At 49.5% G+C, this 18,251-nt stretch overlaps 1 protein-coding gene across 1 annotated transcript in view; it reads right to left on the bottom strand.

Annotated features, from left to right (window-relative positions):
- Positions 1 to 491: 491 nt before the first annotated feature.
- LOC134051941 (heparan sulfate glucosamine 3-O-sulfotransferase 3A1-like) overlaps positions 492 to 18,251 on the bottom strand; it is a 29,354-nt gene continuing 11,594 nt past the window's right edge. The window contains exon 2 of the mRNA XM_062506061.1: positions 492 to 1,110. Coding sequence (XP_062362045.1) covers positions 492 to 1,110 — 619 coding nt within the window. The remainder of the gene's footprint in view (positions 1,111 to 18,251) is intronic.

Raw genomic sequence — 18,251 nt, 5'->3', positions numbered from 1 at the left:
AAATGTTTCATGCAGTAAAAAAAATCCCCTAAGGTAACATTTGAAAAGCCAAATTAGGTATCAAGCCACCTTTGTTTTATTGTCAAAATGGTGAGGTCTGGCCAAAATGGCACTTTCAAGCCAAAACCTGGCTGAACTTTCAGGAAGACTCTGAGCTACCCCAAGCACCCCTGTCACTTCTAAAAACTTTGCACCTGTGTTTTTTTACAGAGGCAGTACTAAACCTTGGGGCCATTGAGGGAAGCTGCCCATACCAATAGGACCAGGCTGCTGTTCCCAGCCTCCTTTTCTGGATGTACACAGCACCTCTCCTCTGAGAGAAGAAACGAAAGAAAGCAGCGTGAAAAAAGAAAAGAAAAAAAACAAATCAGAGAAAATCATGTTTCAGCACAGCTATTATTTTCTCTTCTGTATTTTCCCCCCTCTCTACTGATAAAAAAAATATATATATTATATTATATTTTCCTTTTCTTAAATTATTTCTTTCAGCCTCAGTCCCAGCCGAAGTCCTGGCCTGTCATCTGGTAGAACTTCATGTTGAAGGGCCGGTAGAAGTCCCGCAGCCTCTGCACCACCTCCTGGTCGATGTCAGGGTGGGTCCTGCCTTTCGTCTTCCCCAGGCAGTGGGGTTTGCTGCTGCCCTCTGCCTTCTTCAGGCACGGGAAGCCCTTGGTTTTGTTAAAGTAGAAGTGTTTGTCAGTGATGATCCTCTTGAGGCCCAGAAAGTCCTGGACTCTGCCCAGCTCCCCTGCAGGATCACTGATGAGCCTCTCCCCGCTGACGAAGAGGATCTGCCCGATGGGGAAGTAGAGGAGCCAGTTCTCCAGGTGCTTGGCGTAGATGCCAATCTGGATGGCGCTCCACGAGGTGTCGATCAGGCCTGTAGTCCTGTTTTTGAAGGTCAGGCTCTCAAAGGTGGGGATGTCAGGCTTCTTGGAGAGCGTCTGGGTGTAGTCCGAGATGGCTCTGGTCACGGGGTCCCGCACCACCACGATGAGCTTGGTGCCCTTGGACATGGAGGAGATGCGGGCTGGGGCCTCCTTGGTGACGAAGTAGCTGGGGGTCTTCTCCATGGTGATCTGCCCCTCCAGTGTCCTGGGCATCAGGTCCCTGCCGGAGAGGGAACGAGGGACACGTTAGTGCCAGAATCCCCTGAGGTGGGCAGAGCTCTGGGGATGTCCTGGGGATCCTGAGCCTCCTGCCTCTGGCCCAGCCCTCCCCTCCCAGCAGTCATTGTCAGGAGGCCCCTGACTCTGCATGCTCTGATTCTGCACACACCCGAACTCGTCCTTGATTTCCCACTTCCTTTCACTGCCCATTTACCTGGAATTGGACCTGAATTCATTTTGCCTGTTCAAGCCCTGCCCTCTGGGTGGGATCCCACCAGATCCTTGCAATGGCAGGAACACTGCACATCTCAAACATCATAATGCCTTATCCCTTTAAATTCCTCCCTGCCCACATTGGGGTTTCCTGCACAAAGGCTTCAATTCCCTGGAATAACAGTGAATTCCTGGAGTAACAACACTCCCTTCCTGTAGGACAGAGGAATTTTCAAGGGCCAGGAGGCAAGACTTTATTTTCTGGTATTTCCAAGGAGACAGCAAGTTGATGCCACATAAAAAATGTTTGGTGGCTGGATACCCCGAGCTCTTTCATGTTAGACAAAGCACACCAGGAAGGTGTAGGAGCCACAGGACAGGTGACTCCCAGCTCCTCTCCCTCTCCTCCTCATCCCACTTGCATGGTACCCCACATCCCACCCCTCACACACATCACTGCTACACCACACCCAGACAGGAGCACCTACAAAACGCCAGGTTCCCACCCCCACATTTGGTTGCACACAAATCCATCCTGCCTCCCAGGCTCCCAGCAGTTTCCCTGATCCTCCCACAGTCCTGTCCTTCCCAGGGGGAATGGGGGATGGATGAGGGTGGCTGCAGCCCTGGGGAGGTTCAGCACCATGCCACCAGCACTTCTCATGGCAACAGCAGCCCCCTCACCCTGAGCCCTTGGCTCTGACCCCTGTGTGAGGTGAACTGATCCCTGCCCACCTCACTGCAACCATCCCTCAGCAGCAACATCTGGTTTGCAAACCTGTGCAATATGCCAGCAAAATTGAACTCATCTATCAAAAAAGCAACAATGGAAAGACAACAGCAGCTAAAAACAGCAATAATAACCAAACCCCAGGCTGTTATGTTACAAATGAGAGAATAAGGAATGGGCCTTCCTAATACAATTCCCTTTGCAACCACTTTACATGGAGGCTGAGCAAAGACATGGTCCCAAAAAGTCAAATCTTTGCTGAGGGTTTCTGTTGAGGGGTAACTCCAAGAATTTGGGACATTCAGGCTGGGGAATAACCAAGCTGAGGAGTATGAAGGACCTCTCATGCATCCTGAATGATTTGAAGATGAAGGGAATCACTGCTGACAATAAATGTGGCATTTACTGAGCAGATGCCAATGTTCTACAGTGGAACATAATTCTACAGCAGAATTTGACGTGATTTTTTGCCAATTTGCCAGTTTACCTGATGCTGCAAAAGACAAAAGTGTAAATGATTTAGAAACAGACTGGCCAAATTCATGGCGGCTGAAATAAAGGGGTGGCAGTGAAGCATCAGAGTCCCAGTGCCCCTTCAGCTGTGGGAAACCTCCAAACCCAACTGCCCTGAACTGGGGGGAGGTAACAGGAGGAGAACTACAGTCCCCAGCTTTTAGACATTTCTCTGTGGGTGCCTGATACCATCTGGAAGGAGGTACTGGGCTGGACTCTCTTTGCTCTGGACCAGGGCAGATGGTTCTGCAGGGGTCTGCTCAGGGAGCCTCACTTCTGACAGTGGCAGGGAGTGGCAGACAGGACAAGGGGTGATGGCTTTAAGCTGAAAGAGGGCAGATTTAAATTGGATGTTAGGAAGAAATTCTTGCCTGTGAGGGTGGGCAGGCCCTGGCACAGATTGCTCAGAGAAGCTGTGATTGTTCTTGATCCCTGCCAGGTCAGGTTGGATTGGGGCTTGGAGCACCCTGGGACAGTGAGTGGGAAGTGTCCCTGCCCATGGCAGGGGGTTGGAATGGGATGATCTTTAAGGACTCTTATAACCCAAACCAGTCTCTGGTGATTCCATGAATTGCCCTTTCCCCCCACGGGCACCAAGCCCACATTTCTCTGACGTGGTGGTGCTGCCCTGCAGCTACTGAGACATCTGGGAGCACCTGAACCCTTGGAAAGGTGAAGAAACCAAGTCACACCCCCTTCCCCACTGCTTGCCAGCTCCATCCTCACTGGTCCCTGTCCCTGGAACAACTTTCCACAGCTGAGAGTCAATGCTGAGCAAGAGCAGGAGACACTGAACAACCAGGAGAAGGGCGGGAGAATGGCAGGAGAATGGCACAGACTTCAGTTTGGGTTCTTCAGCTGCATTCCCACTGCCCTGGCTGCAGCCTCAAAAGGGTGTCAGGTCTTTCCACCTGGGGTAAAGAAGTCCCACAGAGCCTGTGGACACAGTGCTGGGCTTTCCCAGAGGTGGTGGTGGTGACTTTGGCAATCAGGATCTTCCCAGTGCACAGCCTTTGAGGAGCTGCAGGGCTGTAAGACACAACAGAAGCAGGAAGGCACCGCTGACCCCAACAAACCTTGGACTGGGGGCACCTTGCTCCAGCTGCCAGGTGCTTTCTCCATCTTTGTCACTAGCCTGAGGTACTGGTCCAACCAGTGAGATACACACAAAGAAATGGTGGGGAAGGACAAACCCCTGGGTAGGTGTTAGAGCATCCAAGGACCCTCCCTGCTTTCATGGCTAGGGATGAGCTGTCAATGGATGTGGTAACAAACACCTTAAAGCAAACTGTACAGGGGAACTCTGTCCTCTGTTAGCTTTTCCCTGCTTGGCAGCTTTGCTGCAGCTTGATTTTCCTCCCAAGAAATGCCCAGGGTCTGGCTGGGGTTTGGAGCACCCCAGCCTGAGGCAGTGGTGGGAAAGGGAGTTGTGGTGGCAAGTGCTGCTTTTAAGGAAGTGCCACTGAAGGGATCATTGCAGGGAAAACTTAGCAAAGGAATGCTGTTCTTTCTGAAAGAGCCCCACAGCTCTGCAATCAGCTGTGGGACCTTGGGCCCTGTGGAAAAGGGTCAGGAAGGGCCAAATCTGCTCCCAGAAATGCAAAACGGTCACAGGGTGGATGGGACCCTCTAGATAGGGTGGAGTAGCAGGGCAGAGAGGGAAAACAAACTGTCTGAGGGGGCTTATTCCATCTCTGACTTCTCCACAGAAACAGTGCCAGAATTTCTGTCTCCAGGAGGGAGCCAGACACCGTGGTGACAGGCATGTGACAGAGCTAGCAGCCCTGGGGGAAGCACAGAGCCTTCTCCATCATGAAGCTATCAAACAAGGAGGACAGAGAAACTGAGGCACAGCCAGCATCGTGGCTTGGTGCAATCTCACACCCCCCAGAGGTGTGTGCTGCTCCCTGGGTCACTGCTGTCACCAGCAACTTGTCTTCTTCTTCCCCCACCATCTCTCTTTTTCTTCCAAATAATTTTAAGCAGTGTCTCTGCAAGAGGAATTTATAAAAAACCCAGAACTCGCTCTCACAAGAACTCCCTTCCCCCATCTGCAGCCCACACTCCCAGAAGCACCATTACAGCATGTTCAAGAGATGACTGAAAAGAAAGATGCTCTAGCAAGAGTGATAACTTGATGTAACCAGGAGCGTGTATGGATATATAAATTCAAAAATGCTGCCTAAAGAGATTAATTCCTCCCTCCCATGAGGCCAGCTGCTAAGCCCAGGGGCTGTGCTGCCCCAGCAGCTCTCACAAGGCTCTGTATTTGCTTTGATGAGCTGTGAGTGTACATGGCAGTTAGCTGAGCCTCCTGCTCTGCCTTCCTTTAGATCTCAGGTGAAATCGATACACGGAAAGATGCATTTCAGGAAACTGAGAAAAACTGAAAAAAAAAACAACCTCCAAGAAAAGCTGTGAGACTGAGGGAGCTGAAAGGAGAGAGGCAAAAGATCAGAGAGGTCTGCAAGGAAAAAAGAAAAACACTCGTTTTGTTGTTGGATGTAAAATCAAACCCAACTGGCATAAATAGTAAAAGGACACCCTTGCCACTGATTTTAATAAGGATGGATTAAGCTGAGCTTGGAGCAAAATAAGAGGCAGGAATAGTCCTGGGAGAGGACAAGGAGCCCTGGGTCTCTCTTATCCTTACCCATCCTGCTGTAGAGGCATTCTCTCTGCAGAAAGATAATGCACAGGGAAATTTTGATTCCGCACCCTCACAAAACAAGTCAGGGGCCTTGGAATTTCCTTTGTCTCTGCTCTTCATCCCCATTGCAGACCATGCAGGATGAGCATATCACCTGCTGAAATTCTGGTGGATCCTTCCCTTGGCTGTATTCAGAAAGGTGTCCAGCAGGACTGCTTCATTCCCACTGTCAGGAAACCATCTCTGGATTATTTTGCTTCCACAGGATGTGCTGAGGTGGCTGTCCTGCCACCACAGCATGGTCCCTGTGCCCAGTGCAGTGAGGTCCCTCCCAGCACACAGGTTTTTACATCACCAGTATTCCAGAGGAGTTGAAGTATGAAAAAAGTAGATCAGATATTAAGAAGAAATTCTTTACTATGAGAGTGGTGAGATCCTGTCACAGGTTGCCCAGGGAAGTGTTCAAAGCCAGTGATGTCTTCAGTCAACTGTGACAGATCAAGGGGATAAAATTTCACATTATAGGTGAATATCCAAGGTAGACCTCAACATGAGAAATATCTGATTGTTAATCTCAAATAGGTCCAAGTAAGCAAAGAAAAAACTTTACTGAAAAATGTTAGAAGTAGAATAAATCTTAATCACTGAAATCTTGAAGGAAGTTTTTTTTCTGTTTTTTACTGTATATTAAGAAGCATAGATTATTTTCATTATCAGGTAGAGACCCACAGACATAATGAAAGATTAGAATGTTAAAAACTATTTTAAAATAATGTTTTACAGATCTTGGAGCAACCTGGGCTAGTGAAATGTGTCCCTGCCCATGAGAGGGGAGCTTGGAATGAGATGAGCTCTAGTGCCCCTCCAACCCAAACCATTCTGGGTTCTGTGACTGAGGTGCACCGAGCTGTGCTGGGATGAAAGGGACAGTTCTCAGAGCACATGGGACGTGTTGACTCTTTCAGGAACTCACCAAAGTACCCCAAAAACCAGACCTGGTGGCAGGCAGCCACCTCCACCTGTGCCAGAGCCCAGGCAGCGGGGCCAGTCACTGCCCTGGGGACAGACACAGCACACCATTTCTGTGCCACCTTCCCAAACACCAAACAGAGCTCTCCAAGAGACAGAGCCTCTCCTGGCTCCAGCCCCCAGATCTGCTGCCTCTGTGGCTGCTGCTGGCCCCAGGAGCTCCTCCTGACAGAGCATGCTGGCGTTTATTTGAGCAATCTCAGTATTTATATTTATGTATCTCATTACGTCTGCAGCCAGCAGCAGCTGTTTCCACGCCGTGTCTGTCAAGCAGCATTTCAGCAAAAATGCTTTCCTGTCCCTCCCTTCTCTCCTTCCAGTTAAGCTCCCTCTGAAGTTTAAGTCTGATTGACACGGGTGCAAACCTTCACCTAAAACACAGCCCCCACAGCTCCCGAGGTGTCTTCTGTGGCCTCATCCAAACCCCCAGCACTGAGCACAGCCAGGTGTGACCACAGCCCCTAACCCAGCCCCAGCCCCAAAGCCCTGAGTGGGCCAGGGCAGACAGCCATCCCATCCATGCCCATCACATCCTGGCAGAGGTGTCCATGTGTCCACCCAAGGGCTCCTCAGCAGAGCCTCCCTCCCAGCTGCACACCAAGTGCCATGGGCACCCTCCACTCCCTTCATCCCTGGGTTTAACCACCTCAGCATTAAAGAAGAAAACACTCCAGGAATCTCAGTGCCTCCAGAATGGACTGGGACACCCAGCTCCAGGTCACATCTGGTATCACCCTGTCCCGAGGTCACAGCCAGGAAGCCTCGTCCCTTCCTCAGGAGCTGGGAAACCCATCTAAGGAATGCTGTGGAGAATGCAGCTTGTCTCCTGGAAACTCCAGAGGTGAAAAACCTTCCTGGACCTCAGGCTGTGACCTTGCTCAGGAGGAGCATCCCCAATCCTGGGCTGGGGTCAGGGCAGCCAAGGCACATGGGGCCAAGCCAAGGTGAGCTGGCAGGAAGCAGCAGTGTCCCCAGGTAAGGGGGTCACACACCCCCAGGAGAGCCTGTCAGAGCAGCACAGTGTGACTTCATGTCAGCTCCCCTCCTGTCAGCCCCCTTTATGTCAGCTCCCCTCCTGTCAGCCCCCCTGGCTGCAGAGCCACGGGGATGGGGGTGATCTGCACGCAAAGAGGGGGCTTTGCTCACCAGCCCTGTGCCCCTGCTGTGCTCCCCGTGCTCAGCTCCTGTCCCACTGCTCTCCTGGGGATGGAGATTGTGTGCATCAGAGCTAATTACAGCACGCAAACCCTCTGTCTAATTGCTGTGATTAATTATTGACGGACTGGGCTGCTGCTTCGAGGGCAGCAGGTAGTGGAGAGCACTGTGCTCACGCAGGTGCCCAGGGGCCTCCTGTGCTCCTTGTGCTGAGAAGTGATCCCCATGTCCCAGCATCCGTGGGATGTCCCATCCTGTGGCCAGTCTGGGAGAGGAAACTGTGACAAAAGGCTCCCAAAAAGGCACAGCACTGGAAAGCACGTCTGGAGACCACCAGTGCCTAAGTGCTATGGACAGGCAGAAACTCCCTGATGTCGTTAGCCCTGCAAGCCATTGATTTTCTCTGCTGGAACAAGAAATTCATTGGAACTGAGGCAATCACAGGTGGCACTGCCACCTCCTCTGGGCTGTCCAGCTGGGGTTTGGAAGGGGTGTTTCAGAGCTCTTTTCTTTCCAATGGATAATTGCTGGTAAATCCCAGCCCTCTGCCTACCAGGAACAGATGAAGAGCCCCAGGGCTCTTGGTCACTGCCCCTTCAACATGTGTCCATCCTTTGTATGGGAATGGAGACACCACCAGGCATCTTCTAAAGGATCTTTCTCTGCCAGGGTAGGGGCTGGGGCTGGGTTCATCAGGCAGCTCTGCACTGCTTCCCCCTTGGCTGGCCATGAGCTCTTTAACCCAGCCTTAGAGCCCCTCTCCCAGCAGTTCCAGTGAGTGGGGTAAGTCGTGCACTGGGAAAGACAAACTCCTCCTGTCCCCATCAGACCTGGACCCAACACTCATCACCTCTGCTCTCTCCAGCACCAGGTACCTCTCCCAGTGACAGCCTGACCCCAGCAGTGGGCACAGCTCCACACACAAGGTGTGTCATTTGCCAAATTCTTGCAGCACCAGCTGATTCTTACAAGGAAGAAAATCGGGCTCACAGTGATTTCATCATATTTCCAATGCAGTTCCCAAATGAGAAGTGATTCTTTGTTACAACCTGCTGACTCCCCTCTACGTCACGTTATTCCAAAGGAGGATTTTCCAGCTGAGACAATGGACATGATCCTTTCACATCCCTGCACCCTGCCCTTCTCCCTTGCACGTGCAAATCACGAGCTCCCTTTTGCCATCCCAGCACGCAGGAGGGTCAGTCACTGCTGGAAGAGGACAGCAGAGGACACGGCTGGACACAAATCCCAAGAAGCCAGCACTCACCTAAAGCAGAGTTTTGCTGGGAAGTCCTTGCCTGTGTGTCCACTGCATGTCTGCACCAAGGAGGGAGCTCCCAACCTCTCTCCATCACACAGAAGGATGCCAGGAGCCACAGCCTTGACAGGGATCAGCACAGCCTTCAGCCTGGACCTCACCTTCCTCAGTTATGATCTTAAACCATCCAGTTTCAGACCCTGCATTGCAATTTTTGTTTTAAAGATGTGCCTGTGTGGGCTGGGGTTTATGCCCAGCTAGGATGTGAACAGAGCAGGAGATGGCACACGTTCTGAAAAGTTCAAAGAGTAAAGACTGAGCGATGAGAAAATAATGGGTTCAAATGGTTCAGCACCTGACATAAATAAATCTCAATCTCAATCTCATTCTTCCTCCCTAAGGGCACCCCTGAAATCTTACATGGGCACATTCTCCCAGAAATGCACAGGAGCTGCTGCTGGTCTTGGAGAGACCAGGACTGCTCTTTCCCCCACCTGGACCTGGGGGAACCCTCTTGATGGGCTCAGCCAGGACAGAAGGGTCTGTAATAGTGAGACTATGGAAAAACCTCCATCCCCAAACCAACAACCACCTCATGTCTCTCTCACTCGAGGACCTTCAAGACCACACATTTCTGCCCTGACTAAGCAAATCATCTTAAGGAGGAAGGTTAAAGAACTGTTTGTTATTGGAAGTGTCTCCCTCTTTAGGACTCATTTTTTGATAAATTAACTCCAGCTTCATTACTTCATGATATATTTCCCTTGACATTTAATTATACTTACCCCAAACACATTAAGCCAATCAGTCTGAACAGCTTCTTATTAATATGCAAATTTCTCCTTTGAAAAGCCATGAATCTGTGAAAAATCTCTACAGGCTTCAATTAGGCCCTTTTGGGAAGTTGGGAAGTTCCCTGAGAAACCCTCTTAGCCCAAGGCAGGAATCCAGCCCCACAGACACTTCCTGGTGCCTGGTTTGGGAAGGGGAAAAGAGGATGCTAAAGCACCTTCTCAGGTCTGGAGCCATGAGCATGAGAGGTTGCATCTTGCAAACCAACGTGGATAATTTTATCCCCATGCCAGCACCTTTCCATGGGAACCACTGTTTGTCCTGTGTGCAAGTCATATTCCTGTGGGACCACACGCAGGAGGTTCACGTGGGAGCTGCAGAATATTCCCTGAAACATCAGCTTCTAGCAAAACAAACAGGAATCTGCTTCTCCTGGTGCCACGGGCAAATGGGATGTGATTTGCATTAGGCAAATAAATTGAACAACACAATTAACCATCTGCCCTGGAACAGATTTAAGTTTTGCTTTAAAGCATCACTTCCAGCCTCCCTCTACTCTCACATCCATCTGAATGCTGCAGGATTTTTCTGCTGGGAAACCAACTGGGAATTAATTCACTGAATGATTCCCATAATTGGAGAGAAACATCAGTGTAGGTACCACAGCCCTGGTGGCCTTTGGCCCCACGGATGTGTTTCCTGTGGATTACATCAATGGACAAACCACAAAACTGCTTCAAAACCTCCCAGAGCCTCCAATTCCCACCAAAAGTCTTTAGTCACCAAACCAAGATGATTTCCTGGGAGCTGCTGAGTGCCACATCATCATCTTGAGAAAAAGTTACCCATTTCATCTTATTTCAAGAGAAGTTGAAGGTTTTCTTAAAAAGCATCTGATTTTATGTAAGTGTTTTTATTCCCTACAGTTAGACATCAAGATCAGAAATACACTGCAATCAGTGTACTATATAAATAGTCCAATTTTGGGAAACAGCTCTCATGAGCAATAAAAAACCCCAATTTACTATGCAGTATAATAAAAAATATCTCTTACCATATAAATCAAACCAAAGTGAACAGAAAAAAAATAAATAAACTCAACCCCCCTGGTTTCTGCCCACAGGCCCTGGGGAAGGGCTCGCCTGCCCTGTATAAATATATACAAGAGCAAATCTGTTAAAAATTGCAGCCACCACTTTGTTTTCTAAAGGTCCCAGTTTATCCTTCGTCAGAAGAAGGAGGGCTGGGGAGAGGTCGGCCAGAAACACAATCCTTTCCTGTATAAACACCATAGTCTGTGCTGGCTTTAAGTGCATCATATGGTCTATATTTTATATGTGTAGAGAGAGAGAGAGAAAGAGAGATTTTTCAAGCCAGTCAGAGACATAAAGTGATCTTATATCATCTAAAACCAACAATGAGACTTGGACTTTGGCAGTTTTCCTTGCAGTCGTCCCTGCCACCCCCCTGCCCCTTCCTCCCAGCTGCTGGAACACACTGCTGTCTGCCCCCATTATTTTTCACAAAGGCATATAAATCACTGTGGAAACTCTTATTATCTTATTTTCCCTCTGCTTCTCTCTTGTCTGTTTGGAGAAAAATTAATGCATTTGTCTCTGGAAAAATGTGCAGTCTCTATAATTCAGTTTTAAAACAAGCACAACTAGCAAATGGATAGACCTCCGTTAGGAGACTCATTTTTCATGAAGTAATTGAACCCTTCCCTTCGATTTTTCCTTTGGGTGTTAAAGACAACTGATGCCTTCCTGGAATTTGCTTATGTCTGAGAAAGGTGGAGAGATGAGACAGAAAAAGCAGAAGAGGGAAAGAAGGAGAGGAGAGGAGAGGAGAGGAGAGAGAGGAGGAGAGGAGAGGAGAGGAGAGGAGAGGAGAGGAGAGGAGAGGAGAGGAGAGGAGAGGAGGAGGAGAGGAGAGGAGAGGAGAGGAGAGGAGAGGAGAGGAGAGGAGAGGAGAGGAGAGGAGAGAGAGAGAGGAGAGGAGAGGAGAGGAGAAGAGAAGAGAAGAGAAGAGAAGAGAAGAGAAGAGAAGAGAAGAGAAGAGAAGAGAAGAGAAGAGAAGAGAAGAGAGAGAGAGAAGGAAGAGAGAGAAGAGAAGAGAAGAGAAGAGAAGAGAAGAGAAGAGAAGAGAAGAGAAGAGAAGAGAAGAGAAGAGAAGAGAAGAGAAGAGAAGAGAAGAGAAGAGAAGAGAAGAGAAGAGAAGAGATCCAAAGCACATCTTAGAGCCTTGCTGTCTCTGTAGAGGGACCTTGGGGAGCCCCCAGGCAAACATCCCGGATGGGATTTTTCTAAAAGCTGGTGGAGCTTTGATTTGGAAAGCTTCTCACCATCTAGGCTGCTGAGGAAATCCATCCCCATCACAGGGACAGCTCAGTGTCCTGCAAACCATGGATCACCAGTCCCTTGTGTCCTGCAAGAGCCCCAAACCCAGATGTGGCCTGGGGACATGTGCTATTCCACCAGTTTCATCCTGGTGCCTCTTTCTGCACCCAAAACTCAAGGAATCTCCCTTGCTTCCCTCCCACTGCCAATGGCACATCTGCCCTCACCAGAAAGCAGGAACCCAAACCATGAGTTCTACAGAAAAAGTCCCCTAGACAGACAAAGCCCAAAAATCACAGCCATCTTGAAAATAATCCCGATCCCTGGTGCTGAGGGATGCCTCTGCCCACATCCTGATCCCTTATCAGCTCTGGGCTTGATTCAGAAGAAGCCAGACAAAAGTGAAAAGTCAAAGGATTGACACAAACAATCACACAGAAATCAGGAATAATTCCAGAAAGGCCACAATCATGTGAGTGCTCAGGCCAGCAAGAACTATTGTTCCTTTGTCTCTCACTACATTATCTCTGTCCCCTGGGAGCTACATTATTGCCTGCAATACATAATGCAATTTGCTCGTTTGCCATGTCTGCCTCATTTTTCCTTGGTGCAAGCGCAGGCCATGCACACTCACTGCAGTGCATGTGCTCCTCCTGTGGAAGAAGAGGATGGGAACTGGAGCTGGAGAGAGGGGTGGTGACAGAGAAGCTGCAGACAATAGAAAGGGGAATAAAAAGTTGCCTGAAAATTGGAAGGACACAGAAAAAACAAGGAATGGAGGTGATTTGTGAAAAAAAAAAACAACAAAACAACAAGAAAAAAACTCAAACCAACCAACCAAAAAAAAAAAACCAAAAAAACAAACTAACAAACAAAAAGCAGTGTTTCTCCATTCTCCTTCCCTCTGAAGAAATGCCACAAAATCTAAGAGAGTGAAAATCAAGACCTAGTAAGTGCAGGGACTAAATTAGCTAAATTAAGGCAGCTGAAGCTGGAGGTAGGGAATAATATTGGAAGTGGGCAGTGGATGCAACAAGCTGGGACCCACTGGGCTCTACAGCCACACCTGGGGAGTTCTGGACACTCTTGTGTCTCTGGAGATTATGAACTGGCTGCCAAGGTTTTGGGAGCAAGGAGATGGATTTTCTCCCTTACCTGCAGAGATAAAAAGATCTGTCCATGAAGATGTTGTGGAGTCCTTAACAGTTCAACAGAGATTATGATAAAGTTTTGGAAATCCCTGCAGCATGCCCTGTACTGCTGGAGATGGTGTGTGCCCATCTGGGTGTGTATCTGTGTGTGCAGAGTTTCATGAAACACCCAGACACCTGAAAGGACCTCACTGTTGAGAACAGAGCTTGTTCCTTAAATTATGCTTAGAGGTGACTTCTTTATGTATCACTACACATCTCCTCCTGCTGCATGGCCAAAAAACCCTTTATCTGTATTACAAAAAAGGGAGCCTGACCTCAGGCTATGATCTAAAATATAGAGTCACACAAGTTCACTCTTGCAGTGGTTCTTCATCCTTCCTATGTCAATTCTTTGCCCTTTTGTTAAATGAAACTTTAATGGCTAGGAAAGGCTTCTGTACTTTCATTCCCAGAGCAAAGCAGTCAAGTGCAAAGTGTGCAAAAGTCTCCAGAAAACAGAAAGCTGAAAAAGTTTCTTCCTGGCCTAACTTGCAAGTTCTGGGCAAGGCAAGGGGCAGTGCAGAGGGAGCTGCACAGAGGTGGATGCTGGTCTCTCCAGCCCCACGTCAGCAGGGAGTTTAGCCACTACTCACAAGAGTCTTCCCTGTGCTCAGCAATTCCACCTTCTCCCAGGGAGTGCATCACTGTCTAATCCAGTAACTGACATATTTCAGGGACTTTTAGTTTGCAGCAGATCTAAATTTCACAGGTAAATGACACAGCAGCCAGCTCAGCTCTGGCTGGTCTCTAGGTTTGTACCATGCTCACCTTCACATTGCAGGGAAGGGATGTGGAGGCTGAGGCTGGGGCATTAGTGTGATACTGAGGATGTTCAGAGTGAACACAGCTCAATAATGTGAAAAGAAATTTAAAAAATAATAAAAAAAAAGAAAAAAGAAAGAAAGATTAAGTGTTTTTCAGAATATGGATGGATGGAAAAAACCCTCAGGTTCATAAGTCAACTTGAGTAATTTAGATCCAGGTCAATAAACACTGCTCTTCCTCACTCAGAACTGGACTAGCAAGGGCTGGAGGGTTCAGTTCAGCTCCTGAAGATGACTCCTAGCCTCTCCTTTTCCAGGGCTGCCCTGCTTAGCAACACCAACCCTCCTTCACCATTCATTTCTCAGCATCCCCAAAGAGAAAACCCAGCCTGAGTGTGCTTCCTTTCATTACACTTCCCTGGGAATACATAAGGAAACACAGAAAGAACTGGCTAAGCCCACACTGACACTCTTTAGAGCAGCAGAGATTTTAAATCCCATTATGACAGTCACCCATCACCCATGGTGGGGTCCCACCTTGCAGGGCAGTGGGACCAGGGACCCCTGGCACGATGTGATCTCTCCATGCCATGGAGAGCCACGGAGGGATTTGGAAAAGGACTCTGAGTCTTGGGGGCCCGGGTCTTCTGTTCTTAAGCCACTTTGGAAAGCCCAGGCAGGACCCCTGGAGATGAAGATTTTGAAGTGTGATCAAAGAGACTTGACATAGCAAGGAGGATTAATGTTTCTGCAAACGCACAGTGAAAGCTTCTTAGTTGTTCCAGTGGGGTTTTTTCCAAAGGGGCCTAAGGGAGTTAGGCACTTAAAACTCACTCAGATCCTTTATTTAGTTTGCAAATCCTGCACTGGAGCAGTGCAGCAGTGTGACCCCTGAAGCATTACTTTTGGAGCGTGTCTGCTTGAGTGAAAAGCTGAATTGATTCTGCCTGTACTGGTGGCCTCCTGCAGCTGCTCCTTCTCCACATCCCAGGGAGAGAGCCTGCCTGGGGAAACAGCTGAGGGTACAAAGTACCTGAAGAAATAAAATCAGACACCACACCAGAACCACGTGTGTGTTGGAGGGGATGGCTGGGAGCAGCTCCAGGTCTGATCCCTTTCACAGGGGTTTGTGCTGGGCAGGAGGAGCTGGAGAATGCTATGAATGATCTCCCTCTGGGCAAGCAGCATCGCCAGTCCTTCCTGCTGGCTCTCACCACCCTCTCCAGGAAGGCTGCAGGAATCACTTAGTTCAAGATTTGGTTTCTCTTCACTGCTCACATCTCCCTGCTATTTTTTTTCTCCATCACCAGCTTTTACACTCAAAACCTGTAGAAAGAAGACATGGCAGGGGCTCTGTTCCCCAGCTGGTTACACGCTTGTGATGTCCTAATCATTCCCACCACCACTTCTAATCCTATTGCACAGGGTTCCAGCTTGGGAAAAGCAGTATGAGGAAGCTGGAAAAAAAGTCAGGAACAACACACAAAGAACCTGTTTTCAACGCAAATATTCCTCATCATAATAATGATAGTACTACAAAAACCAATAATAATGGGGAATGAGATCATGGTCCAGCTGCTTTCCAAGCCTTCCCACAGGGTGCCCTGGATTTCATGTCACCACAAAGTGTCCAGGCAGCTCCACCCACCGAGCCCCTGGCACAGCACAGGCGGGTTGTTGGGAACCACGGCACACATGTGACATGCTATTGTCCCTAATTTGATTAATGAAGCCATCACTCTAACAGAGCGTTCTACACACCCCCAGCACCTTGTTACAAACCCACACCAGGAACTTCCCAGCAGAGCATTAATTCCCAATACTTGCCTTTCTCAACTTTGTCGGGTAATTGTTTATGAAAAGATGAATGTATACAACAATAGCGGGTGAAGGGAGCTGATGTATGTGGTGTTAATGAATGAAATAATCAGTTTGGTAATAACTGGCATGTGCACTTGCCAAAAGGGAACCAGCAGGACATTAGCATTCTGCAGCCACCCAACCTTTATCTCCCAGTCTTGTGTTTGACAACCGCCCCCAGATAGTCCATGAATAAAATACAGAGTAGTACCCAGACATAATTAAACTGCCAATGTGGATGTACCTAAATGAACTTGATATCTTAATGACACAAGATAGCCAGGGAATAATGAAGGTGGTGTGAAAGGGACGTGCATAATGAGCAGAGCCAGCACAGCCAGGATCACCCCTGCTCCCATGGCACCCCAGGGACCCTGCCAGCCTCACCCAGCCCCTGCTCAGGACCCACTGCCACCCCAGGGACCCTGCCAGCCTCACCCAGCCCCTGCTCAGGACCCACTGCCACCCCAGGGACCCTGCCAGCCTCACCCAGCCCCTGCTCAGGACCCACTGCCACCTCAGGGACCCTGCCAGCCTCACCCAGCCCCTGCTCAGGACCCACTGCCACCTCAGGGACCCTGCCAGCCTCACCCAGCCCCTGCTCAGGACCCACTGCCACCTCAGGGACCCTGCCAGCCTCACCCAGCCCCTGCTCAGGACCCACTGCCACCTCAGGGACCCTGCCAGCCTCACCCAGCCCCTGCTCAGGACCCACTGCCACCTCAGGGACCCTGCCAGCCTCACCCAGCCCCTGCTCAGGACCCACTGCCACCCCTCAGACAGCAAGGGCTGGCCCTGCAGTGCTTGCCAGGGCACATCTCACCCTTCCTCCTGCAGAAATCCCTCTTTTGCCCCATCTTTCTGCACCTAACCCTGCCACATCGTCTCCTCCAGGGAGCTCTGGCATGCTGCTGTGCAGCACAGACGTGATTTTAGGAGCACTTAACATGACATGACTAAATTACCACACATGCTCCTTTTTAATGTTTGTTTTGTTTGGGTTTTTTTGCAGCACAGAGATGATTTGCGAGGAAAGAAACTGCTCTGTGGGGATGAGCAGCTCAGAGATGTCCCAAGGCAACTCAGCAGCACAGAGCCACAACCCCTCACCACCCCCAATCCCCATCACATCCACAGACAGTGAGCCAGACATGTCCTCTCCCAGCACCTATGGGTGCAATCCTTCCTCTAGAGGATGCCAAGCACCCCTGACAGTCATCCCAACTGTCCCTAGAAAGCTGGTCCAGTGTGAGACAGGAATTTACAGCTGAAATGCAGCTCTGATCCCTCTCCTTTGGGGCAGCACCACACTGGGCTCCCACCTCACACCTCTCAAAAGGTAATTGTCACTTACTGCTCTAATGGTTCCAATTTTAGCAGCAAATGAGTGATGCAGAGTATTAGTCTTAATAAAGAAGTAATAATGGGAAACTGGAGCACACACTACAGGGGAAGGAGCACTCCCCCAGTACACAGGATGCTGCCCAGCTGGTATTTGACAGCAGCAGAGTCCCTACCTTCTGCTGACAGAATTCCAAGATATTTGAATACAATATGCTCAGCATGTAGGAAAGCAACTGGTGCAAAAGGCTCGGCTTGATTCTGTTGTGATGTGAGTGATTGAAAGCTTAAAAATTGTCACAAAGCCAGTGTGGGAAATGTGACCCGGAAGAGTTCCTGTCTCCCTCTATAAAGCAGATTATGAAAAATTGCTTAACACAAATGGAAAAAAGTACAGCAGGTTTGGGGGAAACAATCTTAAATCCCTGGAAGTGTTCAAGGTCAGATTGGATGGGGCTTGGAGCAAGCTGGGCTAGTGGAAGGTGTGCCTGCCTAGAGCAGGGGGCTTGGAACGAGCTGGTCTGTAAGGCCCTTCCAAGCCACACCACGGCTGATTCTCTGATTCCATGAAAGTCCAGTAGCCAACACAGCCAGGACCAGCACGGGGAGAGGCAGTGCTGAGAACAACCCACTGCAGGAAGCACAGCAACTGCGATTCTGGGTATTGAGATGGGTTAAGAAACATAACTCCTGTTTGGGCCAGGAAAAAGGAAAAGGTGGCACCACATGGTACAGCCTGCCCAAGGACGTGGCAGGAGGAACCTGGGCATGTGCTCCCCACCCCCATGTCCTGAGCAATGACAGTCACCCCTGGAAGGATGCAGCCAAAGTGCTCTGAGTTCCTGCCAGGTGAAACCCTCAGCTTACTGCACTCAGCCCCTTTCCCCTACAAGATATTTGTCCCTGGCTGCCAATTCTTTAACCGTTGCTTTCCTTCCTAGGAAGGACATCCCCGTGGTGCACCCTCATGAGACAGTAATGGGATTTCGTTAGATTAAATAACTCCAATGAGCCCCAGAGACCAACAGCACTTTAAACACGGAGCTCGGAGTTAGAATTACTGTTATTTAACATTGATTAGATTGCAGGGTAAATCCAATTTCTCCCTAACCATATGCTGGCTATGATTTGCCTAGTGGGAGATGTTAAGGACGGCATTCCTGGAAGTCTCTGCTGAGGGAAAGGCCCGTGGCCGAGTCAGCAATGTCAGGGTGATCCATGGACTTGTGCCTGAAAGTCCTTCTGCAGAGCAGGGCTCGGGGGATGTCCCCATCATCCCTGACCTTACTTTCCTCCAAAGCTCGG

Source organism: Cinclus cinclus, chromosome 20 (genome assembly GCF_963662255.1).
Source record: "Cinclus cinclus chromosome 20, bCinCin1.1, whole genome shotgun sequence".
Taxonomy (NCBI): Eukaryota; Metazoa; Chordata; class Aves; order Passeriformes; family Cinclidae; genus Cinclus; species Cinclus cinclus.
The sequence above is the reverse complement of the archived record's forward strand: the minus strand, read 5'-3'. Positions and strand labels throughout refer to the sequence as shown.